Source organism: Physeter macrocephalus, chromosome 1 (assembly GCF_002837175.3).
Source record: "Physeter macrocephalus isolate SW-GA chromosome 1, ASM283717v5, whole genome shotgun sequence".
Classification (NCBI taxonomy): domain Eukaryota; kingdom Metazoa; phylum Chordata; class Mammalia; order Artiodactyla; family Physeteridae; genus Physeter; species Physeter macrocephalus.
Window position 1 is genome coordinate 19,184,014 of NC_041214.2, and position 18,895 is coordinate 19,202,908.

The 18,895-nt window shown below is 42.0% G+C and overlaps 1 protein-coding gene across 1 annotated transcript in view; it reads left to right on the plus strand.

The window, feature by feature from the left end:
• WWTR1 (WW domain containing transcription regulator 1) overlaps positions 1–18,895 on the plus strand; it is a 142,510-nt gene that overhangs the window by 83,099 nt on the left and 40,516 nt on the right. The window contains exon 3 of the mRNA XM_024131908.3: positions 5,343–5,479. Within this exon, the coding sequence (XP_023987676.1) occupies positions 5,343–5,479 (137 nt within the window). The remainder of the gene's footprint in view (positions 1–5,342; positions 5,480–18,895) is intronic.

Consider the following 18,895-nt stretch of genomic DNA (forward strand, 5'->3'; position numbering starts at 1 on the left):
TGCCCATAGAAATGAGCAAGCAGCTTATCATGTTGCTACGAACTCTAAATTCTTTCAAAATTAAGCACGTATAATTATTCCTATTTTTATATCCTTGTATGCTTCCAGCAATACAAAATGTATTGCATAGGCCTTCTCTATTTCAGAAAGTCTTTGTTGTGTGGCTTCCTTCCATAAAGTTAGTGTACTAGGTCATGAACTAGAGGGTAAGTTCGTCCAAAAACACCAGGCCTTTTCCTGGGCTATAAGAAGTCAGTGGATTCTATTTTTACAGATAAGATTTTATCTTTGCCTTTCATGGTTCCGCTCCCAGTCAGGATTTTATATTTACAAAACGCTGTTCATTTTTATGCCTACCAAGTGCACGTGCACAATAGATACACAATCCACACTTGTTGAATAAACTCGAACCAAAGGTTGCCAGCCTTGGGCTGGAGGCTGGAGCTGCCTTCTGTGGATTTACTTGCTGAGGAAGTGAGCAGGGGAAGCCCAGTGAACTGGTCATGAAATTGGCAGGTGACTTTGGCAGTTACAGGTTTCCTAGAGCAGACCTTTTTCACCCTTGCAAGAAGGAACCGGAGCATTTGTTGGCTTTTTTACCCGTCTCACGGATATGGGTGCTGAGACTAGGATGGGTTAAATGGCTTGTCCGTGTAGGTCACACAGGGTCAGAGCTGCATGAAAACTCAGGTATGTGTGACTCTAAGCCTGTGGTCTTTCCATAGTGCCTCATACTGTCTCCCAGTAGGCTCTCAATGGCCAGGGGAAACTGAGGATCCAGGGGTGACTTGGATCCCAGCTGTCCTTGGGATGAGTCTGGAGGTGGGTTAAAGAAGGGACTGTCAGATGGAGAGGGTGGGGGAAGGAATGGAGGGCAAGAGGGAAACCTGAGAGACTGGAGGAAAAGCCTGGAGGCCATTGTCCTCATCAAGGTGAAAGGTCATGCAGGGGGCTGGAAGGGTGGAAAGAGGAGCTAAACTAACAATTCCCTGGAGGCCGATGGGAGGGGCCAGGCCGAGATCGGGGAGCGTGGTAATGCTGCCCCCTCCCCACTGATTTCCATGACATTCTAACCCCCAACGTAGAATTTTCCTAATACATAAAATGACTTTCTTAACTTGTGTCTTTATTGAAGAACACATTAATTCTAGAAGGAAAAATTATTTAACACGGCACCGTTTTCCGTAAGCTACCGTTTCCAGCCAAATATCTTCTCAGAGGAAATGCTGACCTTTGTTGCTCCTGGGCAAAAGGCACGTCCTCAGAGCTGAGGCGCTTTGCCGACCTGGGCATCACAGACCCTGGTGTGGTTGGAGGTTTGTCCTTTACGAGACTGTGAAGAAAGGCATTATGGGAAGTAGTGGTCAAAGGGGCCCCCAAAGGAAGAGGAAAAGACCGCCCCGATTATCTTTCTTTCAGCTACCATTTCCACTGCACACCACCCCAGGCCTCCAAGTGAAACCCTGGCAGACATTTTTTAAGTCCAGGAAAATTGTGTGTGTGTGTGTGTGTGTGTGTGTGAGTGTGAGTGTGTGAAGAAGAGTTTTCCTTTCTCTTAGAAACTGTCATTCTTTTTTCTTTATTAAAAGCATGGGGCCATGTAATTGAATTCATTTCCCTTCTTACTTTGGCCACTCAGAAATAGGAGCCAAATCTGTTGTTCATCTCCAATAACTTTTCAGTACCTATGACCTGCATATCCATGCATCATTTTCCTTTTTGTCTTTTTGCACCTTCGTGAGTGTTTTTGTTTTTCACTTGTTATGAAAACAATACATTATCACTGTTAAAAACTGGAAGGTACAGAAGAGTTTAGATAAGAGGGAGAAAAAAGCTCCAGTGAGCATATTACTTGCATATATCACCATAAATACTTGGTATTTATTTTCTTTTTTGGTTCCATTTTCATATGAAAACTATAGAATGTGTGGTCATAGAATACACAATAATAGGCAGATTGAATATACATAGGTAAGTATATATAAATATATAAATTTTTAAGAGAAACTAGGCTTTTAAAATAGCAGACTTTTTCTTCCTCCTTTCCTCCCTCCCTCCCTCCCTTCTTCCTTGCTTTCTTTCTTTTTATCGATGTTTTTTTTCTTTTTTCCCTTAGACATTTTCTTGAAGTGGACTCTTTAAGGGAGTGACATCAGGGAGGGGTGGGAGTAGTTGGGAAATGGGGATTAATCTAGCTAAACTGTGGGTCCTGGCAAACAGTAAGGCTGCACTGAGAAATACAAGAAAGGAAGTGACTCAGTAGCTCTGAGAGGAGCAGAGATGAGACGGCAGTATGAAATAGCGAGTGCTTTATCCTACGTTTGGGAATGGGGTGAGGGGAGCTAAGTGATTTGAACAATAAGAGAATTTAGTTTCCAAATCAAATCATGAGCAGTGGATTAAGTTCTTGTGAGCAGTGCCCTTGCTGTTGGCATTCAGACCAGGAGCCGCCCTGGACGTCACGTAAACTGAGCTTTAGAGCAAAGCTGCCGTGGGGTCGACGGATGGGCAGAGGCTGGGAGTTGGAGTGGCTTTCTTCTCAGAGTTGTTTCAGAGCGATGAGAACTGCTCGCGTATGAAAGGTTCCCTCTTGTACTCAAGTCTTTGGGGAATACAGTGAGTGACACTTTTAATTAACAAATCCGCTGGGAACAAAACTCCTTTGAAAGCGTTGGCTGGGAGTGGAGTTTGAGGGGTGGGCTGCGGAGACTCCCACGGTCCTGGGGGAGTTCTGGGGCTTGAAGCCGCGGCGGAGTTGTGCATCTTTGGGGTCGGATCTATCGGGATGAGGGCCAGAGTGTCCCCCCAGAAAGCCCTCACTTCTGTCCCAGGGGATGGAGGCTGCCAGCCTCCTCAGGCAGGCTGGGCTCCTCTACCACTTTGGGTGCGGGCCTTTCTGCTCTCCCCAGATTTGGGGATCCCAGCCCACTTGTTCAGAAGGGGAGGGGAGAGTGGGGGACTGGCATTTGGGAATGCATCAGTCCGGTTCCTGTATAGTTCCGACCACTGACAGATAGCTGAGTGTCTGTACACAGCAGCATCCTTAAATGCCTTCCACCGTACGGTGTATGTCACTGTGTCTCACCGGGGCTGCGCTCATGCTGCTTCTACCACAGTATCAATATCCATGGTGCCAGAGGTTCTAAGAAAGGCTCACGAAAGAGAGAGGGATACTTCTTCTCCTGGTACCACAGTGGAAAGTATTTCTGTAGGACGTGCCTACCTTGGGAAAACATGTTTTGGTAGTAAGAGTCCCGAAGGAATAGTTAGTCAAAGGGCTTCTTAACTCTTAATTACTTTGCTAAAGGGAGCTTGCTTAATTTTGACATCCTCATCAATTGTTTCCTCACTTGGAAGGCCTGTGACAGACCCCCTGAGGCTGGCTGAGTCTTCGCACGACCAAAAATTGACAAAGGATTTTATGCGAGCTTTGAACAGAATTACAATTATTAAACTTGAAGGTGTAACTAAGACCGTTCGTTGTTTTTTTCTTTAGGCTTAGGTAATTGACTTTCATCTCTGTAGTTCAGCGCCTACCCACCCCCCACCCCGTTTGTGTTTTTCTTAACAAAATCATCTTGGTTTTCAATTTCTATTCCTCCCAGTTTATTTTTGATTATGTTTTGAAGACCACTGATGGCTCCTATAGTATGAAACTCAACAGTTAAACTTAATTTTGCCTCCTTTATGGAGGCTGACTTTTTTTTTTTTTTTTTTTCCTAAATCATACTTATTTTAAAGGCCTTCTTGGGAAAACATCCAAGTTTTCACCCAAGGCAATGAATGAGCTCCCCATGGCAATCACTTCCAGTCTGGGATGAAGAAATCTGAAGAAGAATTTTAGCAGTGGCAGTATTCAGATGTGAGGAAACAGAAGCAAAATAAAAGATAAATACAACTCCAGTGCAGGAGGTTGCACTGATTTAGGATTTAGCCTAATGATACTAATAGTGGTTTCCTACTCTAAGGATTCAAAGGAAGCCATTGTTATTCAAAAGCAAGGTGTGTTTGAAAGGAGCAATCTCTCTCCTTTTCACGTGGATCCAGAAAGGTCTATAGCGTGTGGGGTTGACATTGCCCTTTGGTTTGGGAGAGACAACCTAGTTACAAGGCTCGGAACAAAGGACTGACATTCAGCTTCTGCTATCAAAGTTCGTTGTCTTCGATAAATACAGAAAGATCTCTCATACAGTTCATAAAACAAGAATTGTGGCACCAAATGAATATGCTTATCTTTCAAAGAAAAATGTAGTAACCTCTCCAAAAAGAGTTTATGGAGTGGCACAGAGTCCTTAAGGCACCAGAAGTGACTTAAGATGTGATCTGGAGGGAGGCAGACAAAGCTAGATGTCCCTTCCATCTTTTTTTTTTTTCTTTTTCTTTTTGGTTGCGCCATGAGGCATGTGGGATCTTAGTCCCCCGATCAGGGATTGAACCCGTGCCCCCTGCGGTGGAAGCACAGAGTCGTAACCTCTGGACCACCAGGGAAGTCCCCCATCCATCTTTCTGAGGACATATTGGAAACTCTGGGTAGAAGCTGATGTCATGCTAGTTCCTCTGAGATTAAGTTGTAATAACAAACCCTGGAAGTTGTATATGACCAAAAGTCTAATCACGTCTCCTCCCTCAGGAACCTTTATGCCTCAGCATCTGGGTTTCTCCATTATCTGGCACTTCCTACACTTATTTCCTGCTACCCTGTTCTCCAGCTACACAGTTGGTACCTTGCATGGTAGAACATAAACTTCTTGAGGGTTTACGTGTTACCTCTGTGGACCTCACAGTGTCTTAGCCTTTGTAAGGGCTCAGTAATGTGATGTTTATGAGTTTGGTTTCAAGGGCCCCGTCTTTGGCAGGGACAGGTGGAGGCATCCTCATTATGTCAATTATATGATCTGGGAGAGTGTGAGGGAGCTGGCGGGCAGGAGCGTGGGGTCCGGCTTTGGGAGAGGAGTTTGCACTGTGGTATCCCAGTGCTTGGATGGCAGTGAGCACAGGGGGTTGGAGAACGTAGGCTCCTTGGACCGTGGGGAGGAACGCTGGGGCTTGTCCATCCCTGGTGAGGCAGAAAATCCTTAAGAGGGTGTTGACACATAGGGGCAGCTGGTCAGCTAAGTCATGGACTTATGTTCAGAGAGTCCTCTGCAAAATCCCCAACGTGGACCAACTTGGATGGAGGGCAAGTGGGCAAGTCTGACCTTGGCTGAAAACAATGTGTCAACCTCGTATAAGCAGATCCTAAGGGAAGAAGAGCCAGCATCATTTAACTGTTGTGTTGTCACTGGTGATGATGATATTGATAATGCTAACAATGAAAGAGATAATTGTTTTCCTTCTTTTAGTCACATAGAAAAAATCACCACATGGCAAGACCCTAGGAAGGCGATGAATCAGACCCTGAATCATATGAACCTCCACCCGGCTGCCACTTCCACACCAGCGCCCCAGAGGTCCATGGCCGTGTCTCAGCCGAATCTCGGTAAGCTTTGACCGGAGCTGGATAAACAGGCGTTCAACCGAGGGCCTCTGGAGCTCAGAGGCAGCTCTGGCTGCCTTCGTGACTACTCACGCGCCCAGATAGTATCTTCTCCTCCCTCTTGGCTGCATTACCCTTTCACTGCCCTTGCCTTCTTTTCTTGGCCTCTTGGCTACACAGTTCATGACACTGCTACCAGGGTTTACACTACAGCTCCAGCATCCCCTCCAGTTGCATTTACTGAAGTTCTTTGAAAACTCACTTAGGCCTCCTGTCTTCATCCAGACCAAGGCAAGAAGGGCACTTAGCCCCTTTCTGTGAATTTGGTCCCTGAAGATTGCCAAAGTGTACCGTTCTGGCCTCAGATCTCTTTGCTCCGCCCCGCCCCCCAACAATGTGTGATTAACACCAGACTAGGTGTTTTCTTGCCTTATCTCATTCAGTCCTCACAACAGCCCTACAAGAAGTGACAGTATTCCCATTTTATAGATGCAGGAACTTTCCCAAGTCCGAGCTTGTGGGCTAGTGGAGCCGGAGTTGGAACTGAGGTTGGGGAATGCATTCAACCCTTACATAATCTGTGGGTGGCTTCTCCCCACACCTGCCCTAGGATAGGACGGCTCACATTTCACTTCATTTTGAATAAGTGTGATTTTAAACTTGAGATTAGTTTCTGCTAATTGCCTTTACTTCAAAAGAAATACAGTTCTGCCCACTGGAGAGAATCAGATGTGAATGAATACACTCCTGCAGCAGAGCCAGTCAGCTTTTGTTGTTAGTCATTCTCTCTCACCCCCAAAGGCTAAAAATAAGAGGGCCAATTCTGAAGTTCTTAAAAAGATGGTGCCATTTTCAGGTAATGTTTCCATTTAAGATCAGATATCCAGATACTGCTTTATACACAGAACAGAATTTTAGAGAATGAAAAGAATCTCCTGTTGGATTTTCAGGAATGAACAGGATAAAAATGGAAGCAGTTTCCTGGACACCCTTCCTTTATAACTGTGGCTTAGCCATGGTGAGTATTGACTCAAGGAGACCTGAGTCGGTATATTCAAGTAAATATATTGTCCCTTCTTCCAGGAAGTCTGGATCTACCATTTTAAAGCTTGCAGAGGTAAAATATATACAAAAAGCAAACGACTCAGAACAACCTCTGTTGTGTTTCGTATCTAAAGGGTAGATCAAGGAAAATGGTGCCACTGCTTCTATGAGCAGTGGTAAACCAAAGCTTCCCGTGAGTCACTTGTCCCCAGTATATAAGAGCTCAAGTAGAAAGCAGATGCGAGTGTAGCAAAGAAACCACAAATTAGGTAGCATTAGACTAGTTTCAGGGTTTCTTTAGCCATTTAATTTTTATTAAAAGTTCTAAAAGCTGATTATTAAATTATTAATGTTAACTTTATAATCGATTATAATTGGAAAGGATCTTTCATGGACCTGGTTAAAAAAATTCAAACACTTTTTTCAAAGGGGTGTTCAAAAAGTAAGTCTTCCTCTGATACCCATGCCTCAGTCCCTTGTATGTTGCCTGGAGTCAATCAGTGTTTCCAGTTATGTGTATGTTTCTTCACATAACTTGCTAGCACATTATACACCCACTGTTCTGCACCTTGCCTTTTTCTCTTTTTTTGCTCATAATATATATATTTATTTATTTATTAACATCTTTAGTGGAGTATAGTTGCTTTACAACGGTGTGTTAGTTTCTGCTGTATAACAAAGTGGATCAGCTATATGTATACATATATCCCCATATCCCCTCCCTCTTGCGTCTCCCTCCCATCCTGCACCTTGCTTTCTTTCTACTTCTATATCCGTATACACAAAGCTACCTCATTTTTTAAAAAATTACCCAGTAGTCCACCATGTTGATATGCTATAATTATTTAACTAGCCTCCATCTGATGGGTATTTGGACTTAGTGTGTTAGTGCACCCAGTATTGGAGTGAAGATCCTTGTTTGTGCTCTTTCATGTACTTTCCTTAACTTTACAAAATTGCACAACGAGTAGGAAGTGAACTAAATTAGAAGGACCTTGAATGCTAAAAACTTAATACTGAAGGCACATGTGAGTCTGCCCTCCCCCCATCCCCCCATGCACTAAAAGCCCAATTGCTGGTAAAGTTTATCTAAAGAAATTGTAATCTGAATGTCTGAAACAAGTTTACCTGTGGCTGAATAAAGTACCTTTTTCCAGAATTTTAATAAATCGGGGCAGTAAATTTCTCAAGACACACATTCTGGGGTTTTTCCAATAATATTTGAATATTTGCCCATTACAGAATGCGTTGCTAGCCTCTCGAGAATCACAGATGTGTCCCAAATTTGGAAATATAACGGGGAATGCAAAGTAAGCTCCAAAGTCTGGGGGTAATTTAGAGAGTCACAATATGGTCCTAATAATAAATGATTTACTCAGAGTATTTTATTTTAAGCTATAGCTCTGCCTGTAGTTTATACTCTTTATTATCAATCTTTAAAAATAGAAAGAGCAGATCTTTCTACTTTTTTTTTTTTGAGGTTTAGTATGTGGTATTTTATTTTCATTATTTTAGAAATAATAAGTGTACATCTGTGTTTACATATATTATACCTACGTCATACATTAACATATATATATATATATATATATATTTATAAAGTCAATATTTGGAATATGGTTCAAAACTTCTATGTCGGTTTTACATCAACTGCATTTTTTTTCTTTTTACCTTTTAACCAGAGAAGATCCTTCTCCTCCTCCTACTTCTTCTTAAATCTAGAATTTTGGTCTTTTCAATGGCATACATCTGACAAATAAGTGAACTTAAGTGATGTGTCCCCTTCACTGATAGGTATTTATGTACAAGTGAAAATGATGTCAAAATGCAATGAACATTACTTTCAGGTGATAGAATTAGTAATAAGCTAATTTAATGTATTTCTGGAACTATGATATCATCAGTGACATAGCAAAACACATTCAGTAATAAATCTTATATTGTGATTCCGTGTTTTTCTATGTGTTAGTGATGGACTTGGGAGTCAGACTGTCAGACTTTGAATCTCAGCTCTGCCTATTGGTGACTCTGTTAAGTCACTTAATTGTGCCTCAGTTTCTCCATATGTAAAATGAGGATTATATTTATAGTGTGAGGAGGTTGTATGAGTTTATAAGTAAAGTGCATAGATCCATGCCTGGCATGTAATGAAATGTTATATCATTATTGTTCTTTGTGGAAAGAAAAGTTTTATGTTTTATTTAACTATAGAATGTAAGATTTGAAGACAATTTCATTGTTCATCCTAAAAGCTCTGACAAAAATATTTATTTTAGGCTGGTTAGTGTGCAAAGCGCTTTAAATTAGGAACTCTGTATTTTTTACTTTCAGTGAGGATAGCGCCCCCTGGTGGAAATGTTTCAGTCCTCCCCGGCCACCCCCACCCCCGGCTCCCGAAACTTCTTGTCAGTGGATATCTTATTTTTTCAGTAGCTCTATTCCTGAAATGTGGGTTGTAAGGCAACCCATATTTTAATTGGGAGAGAAGGGGGATCCATCACTCAAAGGCATCCTGGAGTGAGTGACTTTGTGAAAGTCATTTTGTGGGTGACTTTGTGAGCATACTTTTGTCAGGCTGCCTCAGAATCCAGTGACAAGGCATCTATCTCTTGGTAGGATGGCAGATTGGCTGTGTATCTAAACTCACTGTCTTTTCAAATGCTGAAGTAAAACGAAACAGACTCTCAAGGGGTTATTTCAAATAGCCCTCTCCAGCTTGGTCTAATTTTTAACTGAAATTTTTGTTTTTGTATTTACCAAATCAGTTTGTCTGTCAGGTTTTATCCAATTTGATTCTGTTTGAGCAAGATGGGTCCCCTTTGCGTCTGAGCCCCCAGAGATACCCAGTGAATGGAAGAAGAAAGGAAGGTTTTGGAGAACTTTAGATAGCGAAGAGGAGAGATTACCACTGGGTGGAGGCCGTATCACTCGGGGGCTGACAACTTGTTTGAAATCCTCACTTTTATGTAACACAGTGAAGGGGGGAAACTACTATATGTGTGAAAGCTGATTTTTTTTCATGACACAAATCAGGTAGGATCTCATATCTTTTCAGTGGGTTGTTGGTAGGATTCATTACTTTTAATAGCCGCTAAATTTTATTGAAGGAGGGGAAAAAATGAAACAAACAGAAAAAAAAAAAAGGACTCTACACAGGCCATATTATAATATATAAAACAATGGGCTTGGGGCAGGTGGAACCTGCTAAGGAAACCAGTTAGGTTGTTAGGGCTGGTGCGGGTGGGGTGGAGGGCAGGGACCTCTTTGTATAGTGGTTACTGGAAAGACTTGGAGTCAGAACTGAGTTTCTCTTGGGTTAGACATTTACTAGTTTCGTTTCTTATTTAACCTGGGTCTCATTTTCCTTATCTGTAATATGGTGATAATGATAGTCTCTTCCCCATAAAAGTTTTGAGTATTTAGGTATTCCATGCCTTGGTACCTGGCATAGAGAAAGCTCCCCAAGAAATATATTGTTATAACTATTATTATGAGCTAGTAGCCTGTTTTTTCCTCACTTTTCTGGCCTGTGTGTAGCCAGAGGAAAAGCCTGTGGTGTGTGCGATAGAAAGCCATCCTCTTCCTTCTCCCTCAGGAAAACCCAACCTCAGTTCCTGCAGCTTTGATCTTTTGGACACTTTTGCGTACACGTTGGGAAAATAATCTGGAAGCCCAGGCGGCGACTGTGAGAAGATGAAGAGGCTCACGCTCGAGCCCTGGCTCGTTCATGGGGAGAGGGAGTTTGGAAGAGCAGGTTCACTTCGAGCTCCACATGAAGAACCTTCTCCCTGTGCAAGTGTCATGGTGTCCAGGTCTTCCTGTCTCTCAGCACACGAGGACTGAAATCGTACAGTAACTTAAAATCTCCCCATATTTTAAAATGTCTTTGCAGAGAGAAAGTGACAGGCAGTTTTGCCTTCATCAACCATGGTGTGCTGGCCTCCTGTCACACATTAATGGACCTCCTTGTTGGAATGAGGCCCTGACCTGGGGTGCCAGTATCCTCCCAGACAGGACAGGAAAAATAAAGACTGTATAACAACTTCACCAGACTGCCAGCCCTAGCCAGTTCAGAAACCGCTGGTAAAGTGCAGCCAGAGTGTATTTTTAATGCTATAGGAATTTTTTAAATATCACACACACACTCCCCCTTTGAAGATGTGCCATCCACCAGGCCAGAGTCTGTCCTCCAGGTCTATCTTGATCTGTATTTCAAATTGTAAACACATGTGTGGTTTTCTTGCTTGCTTTTTTTTTTTTTTTTTTTTTTTTGCAGGGTATGCTTTTCAAGACAAGATGGAAAATCTAGTCTCTGCTCAGTTTGCAAAGTTGGCTCCTTTGTCCCTCTAGGAAGTGTACAAAGACACTTGAAGACATTTTATCAAAAGCAAATAAAATAGCTAAGGGACACCGCAGCCTAGTGTTGCTGAAAGCATGTAGAGAGGTATCCTGAAAGTTTGCTGAAAGTTAGATTTATACGTAGGCTATCTTATTTTTGTCTTTTTCCAGTAGTTTTCTTCTAATCAAATTTATGTAGTGAGTTTATGGCAGACACATCTGGCTACTGTGATTTTTTCCAGCTCCGATGTTCTCACTACTTTTTGAACTTTGCGGTTTCCGCAGCATGAATTAGCCTAACACACACAAGCACATACACACACAAACCCAAGACAACTGAAAAACCTCCACCCTTATGGGGGAGGGTGGCGGTGATGGGGCTCTGGTAAGAGTGCTGTGGTGGAAGTGAGTCTTTACGGAAGGGAAGGAAGACTGGCAGGTACAGGGAAAGAGGAAGGGGTTCTGGTTACAATGTTTTTTTGTTCTTGATGAAAAAAAGAGAGAGCAGTTTTCTAAATGCTGTAGAAAATCAATATTATTTTCTTAGAGAGATTGGGAGGAATCCATCAATTGTCAGAATTTAGTCTGTTGGCATTATTGAAGACCACTCTTCAGCGTTTCCTAAAGGAGATTCATTACGCTTCCTACCTTTTAAGGCTTTTAAAGCTTATGTGAAATGGGGGCCAAACACAAATAATCAAGTCAACTGATTCAATTCTTCTTGTGCAATAAAGCGGTACGTAATAGTCGATAAATGAACCTTGTGTTTTCTTGAATCTCCTATATCAGTATTCGTTCATCTGCATATGCATTAAGATTACGTGATGAAGACTTATAGATTTTATTATACAACATTTAGAAATTTAGGTAGCAAATCTCCTCTTTGATAAGAAGTCTTAAGAGCCATGAAAAATGTTTGATGCCAAATTTTCCGAAGAAAATTTGCGTACCGCAAAAAAACAAACAAAAAAAGATGGTCCCCCCATTAAATGCCTGCAATATGAAAATAAATATATTTGAAACAAAAAAGAGTTATAGGACTGTATGGCACATGGAAAACTTTATTATATCAGTCTGATTTGATAAAGCAGGCAAAATTGTTTATACTATGATTATAATTTTGTTTTTTAAAAAGACTTTAGATTTTCTTTTCCCACAAGACAATGCTCTCCACCTGTGTATTTCTAGCCCATGGCCAAGTGCATTATGCATCACAGGTGCACCACTTAGTAGAATAAATGTATTGAGTAAATCAGTTATGTATTTGTAGATGTTCATAGTGATTATAGTAAGGCTTTTGAATTGGGGGTGGTCCCCTTAGTTTTCTCTGTAATATGGTGATATTCATTTTATAACAGCCAAAAGAAAAAAAAAAAGGAGAACCATTTGGTTGGTGCCTTGAGCTTTTTATGGTGGGAGAGGAGGATGGGGTGTAGGGAAGGAGGCTCTAGGCCCCGTGTGCAATAGAGACAAAGCCATGAAACGTCAAGCTTCTGCAGCCGAGTCTACCTGTGGCAAACAAGTCATTCCCTGGACTCTAAGATCCGTGTTTCTTCAAGTGGAGGCCCAGGTCTAGCACGGGTCAGATTGCTCGGGCCATTTGTTATACATACATCTTCAGAGTCCAATAGGAGCCTCGTTGCTCCCCAAAGAACAGTCATGGGCAGCTGCTGGGAGAAATGCTGCCTGGACCCCACCCCTGCTAAATCCTGTCTCAGACCATGTAGGGTGGAGTCTAGGAATGGGTGCTGTTTTCAAGTGCTCAGATACCTCTGGTCACCAGCCAAGTGCAGGAACAGCCATGGAACTCTGTGCCTTAGCACAGAGATTGGAAACTGCCATCAGAACAACTGGCAAAAATGAACTCAGAGATCCAGTCTTTTTTTTGTTCTGTCTTTTTTTTTTGCGGTACGCGGGCCTGTCACTGCCGTGGCCTCTCCCGTTGCGGAGCACAGGCTCCGGACGCGCAGGCTCAGCGGCCATGGCTCACGGGCCCAGCCGCTGCGCGGCACGTGGGATCCTCCCGGACCGGGGCACGAACCCGCGTCCCCTGCATCGGCAGGCGGACTCTCAACTACTGCGCCACCAGGGAAGCCCCAGAGATCCAGTCTTTAACTTGAGTTACCTGAAAAGAACGCCGAGTGTGCTCACCAACTTCGTTTTTTTTAATTGAGGTGTAGTTGATGTATAATATTGTCTAAGTGTCAGGTGTACAACATAGTTATTCACAATTTTTAAAGATTATACTCCATTTATAGTTATTTCAAAATATTGGCTCTATTCCCTGTGTTGTACAGTACATCTTTGTTGCTTATATATTGTATACATAGTCGTTTGTACCTTTTAATCCCCTACCCCTATCTTGCCCGTACCCGCTTTCCTCTCCCCACTGTTTGTTCTCTGTATCTGTGAGTCCTGTTTCTGTTTTGTTATATACATTCATTTGTTTTATTTTGTAGATTCCACGTATAAGTGATAACATATAATATTTATCTTTCTCTGTCTGACTTATTTCACCAACTTTTAACTGTGATTTTTGCCTGAAATAGACATGTATGGTGACATTGGCATTTGTCACTTTGGCACTTGGTGTCAGTGCCCACATGAGCTTTGGGTATGTGAATGCTGAAGCCATTTTCCAGAGAGTTCTGACCCCAGTCATACCAAGTAAACTTCAAAAACTAGGGGAGACGTTGCAGTTTGGCATCTAGATGATTGAAGTGTATTGTCTAAATTCATAGGGTCAGTGTATAAGCGCATCTTGAACTTGGCTAGCTGAGAGCTGACCAAAGAGTCAGGCCTCTGCACGCTTAAAGCCCTGAAAAATTCTAGAGGGGCACCCCATACCCCAAGGAAGCACAGGGTCTCTTAGGAAAGAGGTAGAGGCCAGGTCAAGCCTTTCCTTAGTCCCTTCTTTGTGGGCACGACCTTCATTTACTTATTTTTTTTTTAATGGAGTCTAATCTCTTCACTGAGCTGCGGGCCTCTGTTTCGAGAGTTTTAAAAATAATTGGGACAGTTTTAGTACTATCTGCTGGCTGACTTCCAGTAGTCTGTCCCCAGGAACTTCCTTGCTGTGGAGAATGTTGCCCACTTATAGTTCCAGTCAGAGGGATTCTGGGATATGGCTTGTCATTCGGCCACTTGTTCCAAATTGATAAGTGTTGAGTGACATTTGGACACTTTTCTTTGATCTCCTCTTTGGGGCACCTGGTGATGTTGTCCCCACCTGATCATCACCTCCCCCACCCTGTGTCAACTGCAAGATTGATTTCTTCTTCCTTTCTGGAAGTCTAAATTTATTCCTGGGGTGTTTTGCAGTTGCTGGTGGTCAGGAACAGCTGTTCTGCCACGCTTGACTCTGGATAATTCTCTGTGATGAAGTCAGCAAAATAATACCGTAAGAGAAGCCAGGAAAACAAAAGCCTTCATGGGCTTTTCTCATTAAGTGCACTGAAGAGAGGAAGATCAGCCATCTCCCTGGTTTAAAAAAAAAAACAAAATGCAGGAAAAATTAAGATTCGAAAACATATTTGAGGCAGCAATATTCAAGAATGTTATTTTCTTCCCATGTTATATAATTACTACTTCGTCATTGTAGACAATACTGATCAGCAAAAAATGAGAAAATAAAAAACACTGTAATCTGACCATTCAAAATCACACTAACTTTTTCTCATATTTGTCTTTTTTCAATACAAATGTAAACAAAAGAGGTTGGAGAATCCTCTACGTTCTTGTCTGTAGCCTGCTTTTTTCACTTAATGTATCATGAGCATCTTTCTGTTTCAATAGATATTTTTTGATTAGCTGTTTTTATTGGAAAAGTAACACAAACATGGTGAAATATTCAAACAGTCCTAAAGAGCATTCAAGAGAAGTAAGTCTCCTTCACACCAGGACCCCCCGCCCTTCTCTCCTCCCCAGGGAAACCACTACTACCAGCTTCTGTACTACAGTACTTCTGTACTATAGTACAGAAGACTGTACTACAGTCTGTACTACAGTACAGTCTTCTCTGTTCCCCCGGTAACCACGGGGGATTGGTTCCAGGACCCCCACTATACCAAAATCCAAGGATGCTCAAGCCCCTTGCATAAAATGGCGCAGTGCAGTCCGCCGTCTGTATCTGTGGTTCCGCATCTGCAGATTCAATTTCTATCCACAGTTGGTTGCATCCGTGGATGCGGAACCTGCAGATACAGAGGGCCATCTGTATTCCAGAAATACTCTACATACATATGTGTGGTTGGATGTATGTGCCTTTTTAAAACTTAACATATCTTAGAGAGCTTCCTAAATTAGCACTTATAGATGTATTTATTCTTTTTTTAGCAGTACATAATATTCCATTCTACTGATGAACCATAATTATTCAACCGGTCCCCTAGGCTGCATATTCAGGTTCTTTGCTGATTGTTTGCTATTATTATTATTATTTTGTGTGTGTGTGTGTGTGTGTGTGTGTGGTATGCGGGCCTCCCTCTGTTGTGGCCTCTCCCGTTGCGGAGCACAGGCTCCGGACGCGCAGGCTCAGCGGCCATGGCTCACGGGCCCAGCCGCTCCGCGGCACGTGGGATCCTCCCAGACCGGGGCGCGAACCCGGTTCCCCTGCATCGGCAGGTGGACGTGCAACCACTGCGCCACCAGGGAAGCCCCTGTTTGCTATTTTTAAACAATGCCACAACGTGCGTCCCTGTATGTAAATCCTTGCGCCATATGCTGTTTATGTATAGGATAATTTTGCAGTGGTGGAATTCCTGGGTCAAAGGTTATGTGCATTTAAAGTTGTAATAGATGTTCCATTTCCCTCCAAAAACATTACACCAATTTACACTCCTGCCAACAGTGTATTAAAGTGTTTCTTTCTCCCTACTCTGGCCAATAATGTTCATTATCAAACATTTTAGTCTTTATAATTCTGATAGGTACAAACTAGATTCTCATTGTTTAGTTTATACATGTATTTAAGTTATGAATGGACTTAGGCATATTTCTTTCTATACACCATTACATCATGTTAATGACTGTACAATATGCCATTGTGTGACTCTACCATAATTTATTTAACCAGTTCTTTTATTGAGGGACCTATAGATTGGTTCTATTTTTTTAATTATTATAAATGATATTGCAGTAAATATTCTTGTACGTAAATTTTTGTGCCTTCCTTAATTTCCTCATTTTTTCCAGTTTCTTTGGAAGGTTAATTTGTTAGGAAAGTATGAGAATTCCTTTAAAAAAAATACAGTTTTGACCTGGTTTACTTTCATCGAACTAAGTAAGTAATTGTCTGCAGGTCCACTGTGTGTGTTGGGGAGGATTTGTTTGGGCTGCTACTTTCTTTTACAAAAAAATGATTTAAGGTTGCCACATGAAGTGTATTTTTAGCCAGGCACCTAGCTTTCCCACCAGCTCTGGTTTTCAGCTTGCATATCCATATGTTTTTGACTAAAGCCATAAATGGAAGTTTCATTTGAAGTTTGCTTCCCAGTACATGTCATGCATTTCATTCCATATTATTTTCGTCCTTTTCCTTTCCAGTATTATATTTCTCAGGCACCAGTGAAGAGTGAGTTTTCAGTTTTGCCAAGAGTTAAATATTTGCAGAGATGGAAAAAACAATAAAGTAAAAAAAAAAAGAAAAATTAATGTGGCTGATTTAGTCCCGGCTCACAAGACTTTCATATAGCTGCTTCAAAGCTTACATTTTAAATATCAAGACAAATATTCTATTTTCACTCTTATCAATTGCCATAATGCCTGAATTAATTAGAATGGAAGTACCATTTCTCCCCACATGGAATCGGATCACCCCATCCTAGCAAAATGAATGCTCAGGGCAGCTGCAGATGGAAATTCCTTCTCCAGACTCCACTCTGCCCTTCTTAGCTTGTCCAGTTTTCCTTTTATCGAGAAGGCCAACATGGAACAGTTTCTTCACCTCTGATCCTGGGAAGTGAGGGCCTTTCATCCCAGGACCTCAAGCTTTATAGTCAACTAACTCTTGGAGCCCAGGTTCTACCCAAGAAACCTTGTCATTCTTTAGTTCAGCGTCTTGTTGTTAGGTACAGTTTTCCAGAGCTGTTTCTTCTGAAAGACCAGTCCCGTAGGGCACCTCTTTGCCCTGTCTTTCCAGGCTCTCTATTTTTAAAAAATGAGATTTTTTTTCTCTTTAAAAAAAATTGAGATGTAATTGACATAACCATTATATTAGTTTCAGGTGTATAGCACAGTGATTTGATATGTGTATATGTTGTGCAGTAGTCATGACAATAAATCCTTTTTTTATTTTTTTTTGGGCCATGTCACACGGCATGTGGGATCTTAGTTCCCCCACCAGGGATTGAACCCGCACCCCTTGCATTGGAAGCGTGGAGTCTTAACCACTGGACCGCCAGGCAGTTTCCGCGACAGTAAATCTAATTAACATCCGTCACCACACATAGTTTTTTCTTTTTCTTGTGATGTGTCGACTGAAAAAAAATCGCACAACCTAAAAGCTGAGAATTATGTTTTATTCGGGGGCCTTACTGAGGACTATAGCCCAGGAGACAGCCCTTCAGATAACTCTGAGGGGCTGTTCTGAAGAGGTAAGGGAGGAGCCGGGATATATAGGAGTTTTTGCTGAAAAAAAAAAAAAATCACACATCAAAAGATTACTACTAATCATAAAAAACAGACATCTCAAGTTAATGATTTTAGTGCTTTTCTGTATATGGGAAGATGCAGGAGTCTGGACTCATTGAAACTATTCCTTTGATTTACCTGTTGATTATCTAGAGCCAGCATCCTTTTTTTCTCCATCCTGAGTCCTCCTCAGGACTCACCACTGAGATCAGCTGCTGGCTTGAGAGCGGGCACCACTCTTTGTTTACTGAAATGGCAGCCAAAAGTATTTTTGTCCACAAATAACAGTTGGTGTCGGGGATGGAGGGGGCCAGGCTGGGAGGAATGGTGAGTGTGAGGTATCAGGATCCTGTAGCACCTGTTACAATTAGGGTTCTCTCCCTCCACACCCCAGTCAGTTCTCAAGACCACTGAGTAGTAGCAGTTTGCTCGAAGAGAAATAACATCACAGCACAACGGCCCGTATACCACACGGTTTGTCTGGACTCTGCCAGGCTGAGAATTTTCAATCTCCAGGGAGTTTATGGGAAGTTTTTTCTTTGCTGTAATATGTCACCTCTTATTTTGAAATAATCTAAAACTTACAGAAGAGTTTCAAATATAGTACAAGGAACTGCCACATACCCTTTGCCCAGATTTGCCTTTGTTAATTGTTTATGGTTTGCCTCATTTGCTTACCTCTCTTTTTCCGTATGAAGATGTATTATATATGTATCTATTTTTCTGAACTCTTCAGGACTAAGTTGGAGATGTAATGCCCTTTTCCTTGTAAATACTTCAGATCATATTTTCTAAAAGGATGTGTTCTTACTTAAGCACAGTACAGGAAGACCTCATATTAACTGGGCTTCACTTTTGTGCTTCACAGATACTGCATTTTTTACAAATTGAAGGTTTGTGGCAACCTTGCATCACACAAATCTATCAGCACCATTTTCCCAGCAGCATTTGTTCACTCTGTGTCTCTGTGTCACATTTTGGTAATTCTTGCAATATTTCAAACATTTTCATTATTATTATATTTGTTATCATGATCTGTGATCAATGTACTTTGATTACTAATGCAGAAAGATTGACTCACTAAAGGCTTAGGTGAGGGTTAGCATTTTTTAACAATAAAGTACCTTTTAATTAAGGTATGTACTTTTTTTAGACATAATGCCATTGCATTATATATATTGTCTATGTGTGTGTGTGTGTGTGTGTGTGTGTGTGTATATATGTAGTCCGCCTGCCGATGCAGGGGAACCGGGTTCGCGCCCCGGTCTGGGAGGATCCCACGTGCCGCGGAGCGCCGGGGCCCGTGAGCCATGGCCGCTGGGCCTGCGCGTCCGGAGCCTGTGCTCCGCAACGGGAGGGGCCACAACAGTGAGAGGCCCGCGTACCGCAAAAACAAATACAAAAACA